This window comes from Grammomys surdaster, unplaced genomic scaffold, assembly GCF_004785775.1.
Source record: "Grammomys surdaster isolate TR1022 unplaced genomic scaffold, NIH_TR_1.0 227, whole genome shotgun sequence".
NCBI classification, from domain to species: domain Eukaryota; kingdom Metazoa; phylum Chordata; class Mammalia; order Rodentia; family Muridae; genus Grammomys; species Grammomys surdaster.
This window is the reverse complement of record NW_021604672.1, coordinates 3,975,937-3,986,670: the sequence shown is the minus strand read 5'-3', so window position 1 is coordinate 3,986,670 and position 10,734 is coordinate 3,975,937. Positions and strand designations below refer to the sequence as shown.

The 10,734-nt window shown below is 39.0% G+C and overlaps 1 protein-coding gene across 1 annotated transcript in view; it reads left to right on the top strand.

Moving 5' to 3' along the window:
* Positions 1-10,734, top strand: part of Prkd3 (protein kinase D3) — an 84,727-nt gene that overhangs the window by 43,312 nt on the left and 30,681 nt on the right. The window contains exons 6-10 of the mRNA XM_028773443.1: positions 2,076-2,268; positions 3,182-3,259; positions 5,623-5,806; positions 6,706-6,829; positions 10,383-10,460. Coding sequence (XP_028629276.1) covers positions 2,076-2,268; positions 3,182-3,259; positions 5,623-5,806; positions 6,706-6,829; positions 10,383-10,460 — 657 coding nt within the window. The remainder of the gene's footprint in view (positions 1-2,075; positions 2,269-3,181; positions 3,260-5,622; positions 5,807-6,705; positions 6,830-10,382; positions 10,461-10,734) is intronic.

Here is a 10,734-nt window from a genome sequence, read left to right as displayed (position 1 = left end):
TGTGTGTGTGTGTGTGTGTGTGTGTGTGTGTGTGTGTGTGTGTGTGTGTAGGAGTGGGGATGGAAAAAAGAAAGTTGGTTTTGTTGGTGGTAAAATGAGCACCATTGTAATAGAATCTATAAAAAGTGCCATTGGCAGTAATGCCCACCTAAGCAGCAAAATCAATCTGTAGGTCCCAAGTGCAAAACACACTTTAGGCCAGCTCACTGAGGTGGGAAACTGTTCAGCCATTGGGAGTTTCCCTGGGAATGGAAGGCCAGGCTTGACAGGTACTGCATCATCAAGTACTCATTGTCTGCTACACCTTGTTCAACATTTTTATTTCATCTTCTCAACACTAGCTATGACTTAGTCAAGGACCTTTCTCTTCTTAAAGGGTGCGCTTTGTGGCCCTCTGAAGAGAATAAACCAAATGGCTGAATGACCATGTGAATTTCCCACTAATAATTCAAATAAGTACTTCTATGCAGTAGTCTGGGGCCTGCATTGCCACTGTCTGTTTTAAATTATTATTAAATTTATTTATTTATTCTCTTTACAACCCAATATCAGCCCTTTCTCTCCTCCTAGGACCCCCCTCACACAAGTCCTCCCCCGACTCTCCCCCTTCTCTTTTAAGAAGAGGAAGCCCTCCTCTCCTAGTGTCAGAATACTACCAGTTCCCTACCCCCTACCCTGCACACCAAGTGCTACAGGACTAGACACATGCTCTCCCATTGAGGCCAGACAAGGCTGCCCATTTAGGTGTGTGGGATCCACAGGCAGCAGGCTCAGGGACAGCCCCTGCTCCAGTTGTTGGTAGACCTGCATGAAGACCAAGCTGCTCATCTACGTATGTGCAGGGGGCTTAGGTCCAGCCTGTGCTCACTCTTTGGTTGGTGATTCAGACTCTGGAAGCCCCCAAGATTAGTTGACTCTGTTGATCTTACTGTGGAGTCCTGTCTTCTTCTAGTCTCTCAGTCTTTCTCCCAACCCTTCCATAAGACTCCCCAAGCTCCATCTAATGTTTGGGTGTGAGTCTCTGCATCTCTTTCCATTGGCTGCTGGGTGGAGCAGAGGACAGTTATGCTAGGCTTCTGTCTGCAAGCATAACGGAGTATCATTAATAGTGTCAAGGACTGTTTCTTGCACATGGGGTGGGTCTCAATTTGAGACAGTCATTGGTTGGCTATTCCCTCAGTCTCAGCTCATCTTTCTTCCTGCACATCTTGTAGGCAGGGCACATTTTGGGATGAAGACTTTGTGGTGGTTTGCTGTCCTTATCCTTCCACTGGGAGCCCTGCCTGGCTACAGAAAGTGACCACTTCAGGATCCATATGCCCCATTGCTAGGATTCTTAGCTAGAGTCACCCCTGTAGACCCTCTGGGGCTTCTCCCCATCCCAGGTCTCTGGCACATCCTAGAGGTTGCCCTCCCACTGCCCATTTCCCCTCTCTCTCCCTTGCTCTCTCTACATAAGATCTCTCCTGACCTACTCCGTTCCCTCTTCCACCCAGTTCCCTCCTTCCATCGACCCCCGATATCTATTTTGTTTCCCCTTCTGAGAAAGATTCAGCCATCCTCCCTTGGAACCTCCTTGTTATTTGGCTTTTTGGATCTGTTGATTATAGCATGGTTTATAACTTTATGGCAAATATCTACTTATCAGTGAGTATATACCATGCATGTCCTTTTGGGTCTGGATTACCTCACTCATGGTGATATTTCCTAGTTCCATCATTTGCCTGTGAAATTCTTGATGTCCTTGTTTTTAATAGCTGAGTGGTATTCTATTGTGTAAATGTACCACTATTTTAACTCTACTTCTTTTTCAAAGGTGCTAAAAACTGAAATCTGCTGGTGGTTTCTCTGCTCTCTGAAATGATTCTCCTTTCTTCATACTTGTATTGGGAATTACTCAAATTCTTCAAAAGTTTACTTCCCTCACACTAATGTTGGTAAATTAAGTCCAAAGGAAGCTGCTGAGATCCACAGTTTAAATGTTGACTTCAGTGTTCCAGATAACTAACTTGTGCTTAAGTTTTGTTCCCAATACTCTAAGATTCACATGTACTGATAGGAATTACTTGTTCTAGTCACATACTCACCAAGAGCCCAGTAAGAGAATCCCGTCCTGGAGTGGTCGTCCCATCTGGATGGAAAAGATGGTCATGTGCAGGGTCAAAGTCCCACACACGTTTGCTGTCCACTCTTATGGCCGTCCAACAATATGCCAGTACTGCAAGCGGCTGCTGAAAGGCCTCTTTCGCCAAGGAATGCAGTGTAAAGGTAGGATTGCTTAAGCTCCAGGTACAGTCCATGTGTATTTTTTTAATATATATATATATTTTTAAATCAAATCATAATTTTTACTTATTCACACAGGGGTTATAAACACAAATGGCAGGATGTGGGGAAGGGGATGACACCAGAGCGTGGGTGTTCAGGGGGCTTAGAGATATCTTTCAGAACAAGGTATTGGCTGGGTGAAGGGGACAGGTCACTATGGCTCTGCCTATGATTCTCTTGTCCTTATCTAAGTTGGTATTATCCACCAAGGCTACCTATTTACAAGGTCTATGACTACTCAGGCTGGTAAATTTCCACAAAATCTGCCTGCTTATAATAGCTTATAACCATCTGTTTCAAAAGTTTAAAATATCTAAGTTTCAGTAACATTTACTATACAAATTGTTCTTATAGTTAACTTAAAAAAGAAGAGGGGAAAGTGTGTGTGTGTGTGTGTGTGTGTGTGTGTGTGTGTGTATGTCTGCATGCACACACACCCATGCCAAACTTTATCTCCAGTGTTCTATACTTTTAAAAAGAAACAGTCAGAACAACTATATGAGAAATCATGATATTATTTCTCAATCAAATTAAGTATAAGACAACATGTTGGTAAGTAGAACATCTATACATGCTATTAGATTATGCATGAAGTAAGAGGAGGCGACATGGAGCTACCAGTGTCTGTGTATCATACAGATGACATTAGCTTCATTACACAGACCAAGAAACTAATCCTTTGTTGGGTTAAGTGACTGAAAGGTTGGGAAGCTGTTAAATGCTATCAGAAGTTGAGACCAGACTATTGCTAAGGCATGAGCTCTTAGAACAACACATTGTTTTTGAGTGACTTAAAGGAAGTGTAATCTGATTTTTACCTGTATAAATACTAAGCTGAAGATTTTTATTTTAGATTGCAAATTCAACTGCCATAAGCGCTGCGCATCCAAAGTACCAAGAGACTGCCTTGGCGAGGTTACTTTCAATGGAGGTAAAATTATTTATATTTTTAAAACTTTTATAAAAGATCAGAAAAGGTCATGACTCTGTACTGTCTGGGTAAGGTTGATTGCACATTTTATTTACTGATTTTGTGTAAGATTGTCTTCTGACTTAATATCTAAGCAGAATACAGAGATGAGTGACACCACACATGTGTAGTTAGTGCCTACATCTTTCCTGTGGCCTCCTCACTAACTCTGGCCTCCAGGATCCAGTGGTGCTGCATATCAACTTCCAGATCACCTTTAAAGACTGGCTGTCATCTTTAGTCTTTATTTATTGACTTTTAAATGTAAGCCCCATTGCTTCTAGGCCTTTTGCCTAAGATCAAGTGTAAATGTAAGCCCCTCTCAGGTGATTCCGGTAAGTGTCTAAGATACAAATACATTAAATAATTTGCCTGAGAATTAGAGCCAAGAAGTGACAGAGCTAGAATTTGAACCCATGTCTGTCTTTTTTTCTCAAATAATCTATCACTCTCTTCCTAAAGATAATAGTCTAGTGAAGTTACTATTTGTTTTTGGAAGGAAGGAATAAATAGCACATGCTGTAAGCTTCCAACATAATTTCCCCTTAACAATTTATATGACTGATAAAAGTAAATATAAGTAATTTTTTAGGGATAGGATAATGATTGAAAATTTAACTCCTTGAGAATTTAATTACCATTTTCTGCATATTCTTTCATGGTTGTCAGTTGTCTTGAGTCTGTTTAGACGGGTATTAAGTACCATAGGTGGGGTAGTTTATAAACAACAGAAATTTATTCCCATGGTTCTGAAGGCTGAGGAGTCCAGGGCACCAGCAGATTCTGAGTTTAGTGAGAGTCTGACTACCTCCTAGTTCATGGAAGACACCATTTAGGTACATGGTAACATGCTAAAATGTCTGAATAAGCTCTTTGTGGGCACTAGTGCAAATCTTAGGAGCAGAACCTTCAGAACCTGATCACTTCCAAAGGTCTCACTTCTGAATACCATTACCCTAGAAGGTAGATTTCTTTTTTCCCCGAGACAGGGTTTCTCTCTATATCCCTGGCTGTCCTGGAACTCACTCTGTAGACCAGGCTGGCCTCGAATTCAGAAATCCTCCTGCTAGAAGATAGAGTTAATAGACAGATTTTGGGTAAAAGATAGTTAACATTATTGGTAGAGTATGAACAGGTTTTTTTCCATATGCCTAAAGTCTTTTCTAGCTTTATTGTTTGTACATTTGTATTTTTGTGCTTTCCTTCCTTCTAATAAATGGATATGAAATACTATATATTCATTTTAATATGCAATTCTCTGGTTACTCATGAGTTTCCTGTTTATTTATGTACCCACTCCACCCCTACCACATTGCTTCTTCAAGTGCTTTATTTTTGTGATAATTTGACATACTAATCTTTTCTTCATTTATAGAGGTCATAATAACTTGATGGTATATTTTTAGCAGCTTTGCTGAGATATAGTTTGCTTGTTTTATAATTTACCCACGTAATATATTCACAAAGTTATGTTGCCAGAGTAAATTACTCTGTCTAATGTTAGGAATTTTCATTCTCCAAAAAAATATATACTTCATATTTCTACCCTATTCTCTCTTTAATAGCCTCTGGCAACCAGTAGACAACTTTCTACTTTTATGTCTGTCTATTTGAGACATTGTACATAAATACAGTCATACAATCAGTATGGAGGCTATATAATAGTGGCTGTTTCCTTTTACTTAGCATAGTATTTTCAGAGTTCATACATAGTGTAGCCTTTGCCAGTGTTTAGTTCTTCTTTTGGACAAATAATGTGGCTCTCAGAGAAATAAGAGCATTTTCTTTATGCAGTCACCAGTTCGTATTGTGATGTGCCTGCTTTGGGGTTGTTAGGAATAATGTTGCTATGCACACTTTTGTATTACTTCTCTGTGGACATGTCGGTTCATTTCACTTGGGTAGATAACCTGGTATAGTAGGAGGTTGACCCACTCGGTAACTCTGTACCATTTTGAAGACCTGCCCAATTTCCAAAGCCACTGCATGGGTTTACCACCCATCAGTATTTAAGTAAATGCGTTGTCTTTTATTATTGAATTGTGGAATTTCTTTAAATATTCGGAATACAACTCTATTATCTAATATTTTTTGCATATACTTTCTCAGTGGTAGAGTACTTGCCTAGAATTTGCAAGGCCCTGGATTTGATCCCCAGCACATACAAAAAAGTAAGAAACAAATAAAGACTCCTTCACCTTGAATCTCAAGGATATTTTTCTCAAGTTTTAAAACCTTTTTTCTAGTTAACTTTAAGACTGATCTGCTTAGATGCATTAATATTCTATTACTATTAAGCTGTGATTCTGTTAAACCTTTCCTAGAGCCTTCCAGTCTGGGAACTGATACAGACATGCCGATGGATATTGACAGTAACGATGTGAATAGTGACAGCAGTAGGGGCTTGGATGACTCAGAGGAGCCATCCCCTCCTGAAGACAAAATGTTCTTCCTTGACCCAACTGATCTCGATGTGGAGCGAGATGAGGAGCCTGTTAAGACAATCAGGTAATGCATTACGCTGCTGCCAAAGGCCAAGGCAGGTCAGGATCTCCACTTAAGGAAAGTGGCCTTTCTTTAAATGTGATTTTAAATGTAATTTAAAATTTAATTAAATCATGGTTAATTATTGCATGCACCACAGGATTTCTGTAATAAATTCTATTTGCTATCAACTCAAGATAGAAAGCAAGAGAATCTTTACTTTCTTAAAAAGAAAAGGACTTTGTTTAAATAAAGTCTGGATAAAATATCTCACTGTGGAGCAACTACCTCAAGGTGCCCATATTAAACCATTAATTGAAACAGCCTGTTTCTTCACATACAGGTTACCAGGTAGTAATTCAGCAATGAAGAATACATTCCTGAGAGGCCTGCAAGCACATATACCTGCATGTTTTCTCCAGCTGTTTATAACCTGATTTTAATTTATTATACTGTTTAATTTTCTTAATACCTAAAAGTAATTTCCCTTAACAGTATTTTTCTCTAATATGATCAACTGATTTTGAAACTTGAACCATGTGAAGTTGAGTAAACATATTTTGCCTTATGAATTTATTTTTCTGCCTAGGGCAAGAAAATTCCTCAGCAGCAAACCCAAATGACCTCACAGGCTCCAAATCATCTGGCTGGAAGATCCCTTCTGCTCCATCCGTCATCTCCCCGTTCCCTCCCCGTCCTTCCAGAAAGATCATGACAAGCATGATTAGTTACAGTATTAGAGTCGTTTGATAAGTTCACTATGTATCAGTATAACAGAGGAGCTAGTTTATCTTCTTTTTAAGTCATTGTCTTCTTACAATACTTTAAAAATATTAGCTCAGTTATGTTTTAGAAACTTGATGAGATGTGATTTTTTAAGTAGATATTGAAAATATTGATCATAAGTTTTAAATATCTTCTAGTCCATCCACAAGCAATAATATCCCATTGATGAGGGTGGTACAGTCCATCAAGCACACAAAGAGGAAGAGCAGCACAGTGGTGAAGGAAGGGTGGATGGTCCACTACACCAGCAGGGACAACCTGGTCAGTATCACGTGCGTGGGATATGCTAGGAAGCTGGGTGACGGTTCTGCTGTCTGCACTGCAACAGTTAAGAATGAAATAGGAGCCGGGCGGTGGCTGCGCACGCCTTTAATCCCAGCACTAAGCACTTGGGAGGCAGAGGCAGGCAGATTTCTGAGTTTGAGGCCAGCCTGGTCTACAGAGTGAGTTCCAGGACAGCCAGGGCTACACAGAGAAACCCTGTCTCGAAAAACAAAAAAAAGAATGAAATATATACTGACATTATATACACTACAGCAATGTGTAAAAGCTATGCTGGAATGATAGTCAAGATTCAAAAGGACATCAGAGTAATGACTCAAAATATGATTTTGCTAAAGATGGAAAAATTAAAATTGCATATGAATAGTCGTCTTTAGTAAGGTAGGAAACAGTTGTCTTAATGTGTATAAACAGTGTAAATGTGCCTATTCTCGTGGATCAGTGTAGCAAAGAGGAGGCATTATAAAGTTACAGTAGGACAGCAGAGTGGAGTAGCTGAGAATACTGTCTTCAGAGCTAGCCTGTCATAAGTCTGTTAGCAAAACTGTAAACATGGTAGTTATTAACTTTTCTTTATGACTCAGTTTCTTTGTCTATAAAGTCTGCATAGTAGTAGTAACTTTCTCATAATCCAAATGAGCTAATATATATAGGAAGAACTTAGAATAATATTTGGCATATAGTAGCAGTCAGTAAATCAGTAACCATTAAAATGTCTTGAATGTTTTCTAGTAATCCTTCCTAGAGTAATGTGAAGTTAGATTCCTGCAGTTTTAGACCTCCTTGGGAAAGTTTCTTTGTGCAGAGGACGGCAGTTGATGGAGAAACTCACATCTAGTCAAAGCACAGAGAGTAGCTCCCATGGAGTACTCAGCCCCAAATGAGACCGCCGCCATATCATACCTCCTCTTCCACAAGGCTCGGGCCATTGTGAAAAAGGGGCAGAAAGACTGTGAGAGGCAGAGTCGAGGAGGACCTCAGGGGAACTATCTTCTGGACATGACAAGACTGCTGTGCTCGTGAACTCAACAGCTGTAGCTCTCTGCACAATGTCAAGCTAGTCACCATGACAGTGGGAAGGAGCTCAGAGCTCCAGCTCCTAGCTGAGGGCTTGGGGGTGGAGGGTTGACCTTCTTTAAGGATAAGGCTCCTGGTAGGTCAACCATGCCCCATACCCAAGAATTTATGGGTGGCACCAGTTGGACCCTGGGTTATTTTTTAAAGAGGGACATAAAATTTGGGGGTTAGTGTGAGATCTGGTCAGAGTTAGGAGGAATGGTGATAAAATTATCAGAATATATTGTATACATCTATAAAATGCTCAAAGAATAAAAATATTTTAAAACATGTGAGGTGTTTAATATATTTAAATGGTTTCAGTAAAGTTTCACATGGTGACAGCAGTATAGATTACAGCTGTATTTTTTCCATTTGTTTATAATCCATGCCCTTTCAACAGGAACATAAAAGAAATAAACACACATCTGAGAGTTTAGTAGTATGTCTCATGATGGATAACTCAGTAAATACTATAAGGGTGTCAAGTAGCCATTTGTGGGGGAATGACCATAACATAGCTCACACTTCACATGTAACAAAACTAAAACTAAATGAATCAAATGATTTAAATGGTCCTAAGTTAAACCAGTGGAAGAAACATTAGAACAGTTATTTTATAAAGACTGTGTTGGAGAGGGGAGAGCCATGACCCAATCTCAAGAAAGAAATTCTGTGTTTGGCAACCCCAAAAACAAGACAAATGACAAACTGGAAAAAATATTTCAACTTATACTTTAAATAAGAACTAATCAAGAATATGTGAAAATGCCAACAAATAGATAATAAAAAGATCACAGCATAATAAAAAGCAAATTAATATAAAAAGATCACAGAAAAAGGAAATAAAATTACTCTTACACATAAAGTATGGTTTTGTTTATAATAAAGATATCAACTTGCACTGATCAGGTTGTTTGTTTGGTTTTTTTTCTACATCAGAGATCAAAAAGTTTAGAAAGGGTCTAAGTCATTGGTTCTCAGCCTATGGATGACACCCCCTTTTGGAAGTCAAATGACCCTTTCACAGGGGTCGCCTAAGAACATCAGAAAACACTGATATTTACATTATGGTTCATAACAGTTATAAAGTAACAAATTATTTTATAATTAGAGGTTACCACAACATGAAGAATTGTAATAAAGGGTCACAGTGTTAGGAAGGTTGAGAACCACTTGTCTAAATAGTTACCCCTGTGACTATATCACCCCAGTGGATAAGACTATAAATTAGTTCAAGTCTTACTTAACACTACCAAAACAGTCTTTATATCTTTCTATATAGTCTTTTTTCTATATTTTTGAGAATTTTGTATATGTATACAGTCAAATACCATATCTACTCCTGTTCCCCCAGCACATCAGCTTCAGCTTCATGTCTCCTATGTGTGTGTGATAGTCACTAAGCTAGTGAGTACTACCCGGAAATACTCAGTGGAGGATAAAAACCTACCAGTGGCCACATCTTAAAAAATAGAAAGGAAAAAAAAAAAGATTGTTCCTCCCTCAGCAACTCCTCACTAAGGAGTGAGTCCTAAAGATCATCTACTCCACCTATGCCAGGATTTTGTCTGGCTTGATCTCGTATAGATCTTATGCAGGTAACCACAGCTACTTATATGATTGCAACACTTTGTCATTCCCTGAAGATGGCATTTCACAGCACCCTCCCCATCTGGCTCTTTCTGCCTCCTATGTAATGTTGCCTGGGTGGTGATGTCCCATTTAGGACTGAGCACTGAATCTTTTAATCTCAGCACATTGACCAATTACATGGCTGTCCATGACAAACTCTCTGATCTAGCTCGAGTGCAGTACAGGCCTGTCATCTCCTGGAGTTAGGGGAACTACTGAAGTGTGGATCTGGGGCTCTGCATCCAGAAAGCCCTTACCTATAGGTACCAGGAACTGGAAGAACAGGCGTGGTTGGGGCCTGAGAACCTCTTGCCTGTGTCTCTGCTTTGGGGGCAGTTCTGTGTTTATTTTTTGACAACATCCAGAAATTTAGCATAGAAGTAAGTTACATAAATCTATGCATGTGAATGATGTATAGATACTTCTGTATGCATATATAAATTTGTATGAAAGGACCTCCTAAAACCTAACAATGCCTCACTTGGGTAAGAGTAAAAAATGGGATGTAAGTCCTTGTGGGAGTGATACATTTCATACATTTTTTTTTTCTGGTTTTTTCGAGACAGGGTTTCTCTGTGTAGTCCTGGCTGTCCTGGAACTCACTTTGTAGACCAGGCTGGCCTTGAACTCAGAAATCCGCCTGCCTCTGCCTCCCAAGTGCTGGGATTAAAGGCATGTGCCACTGCCACCCAGCCATTTCATACATTTTTATATTTTGAAAATCTTAAACCTCATTATTTAACCCTACCCAAAACAGAAAAATGGATAGTAAAAGAAAAGTGCAACTATTTTGGAAGGAATCATTTTTGAACCACATTTTTCTGACTTCTGTTTTTAATAGAGAAAGAGACATTATTGGAGACTTGACAGCAAATGTCTAACATTGTTTCAAAATGAATCTGGATCAAAATATTATAAGGTAAGGATTTTGCATTTTATAAAATGTTAAAATATTGTGATACTTTATTTTCTGGTTTCAGTAAAGTTTTATATGGTTAATTTCATTTTTATGTGAATATTCTTATTACTGCCTTATAATGTTGATAAGAGGTCATCATTAAATCCTTGTTGAAGTAACTGCCCTCGACTTCCATTACACACACAGAGAGACACAGACACACACACACACATACACACACACATACACCATACAAACCAAAAAAAGTAATTGACTAGTTTTGGCCTATTACTTG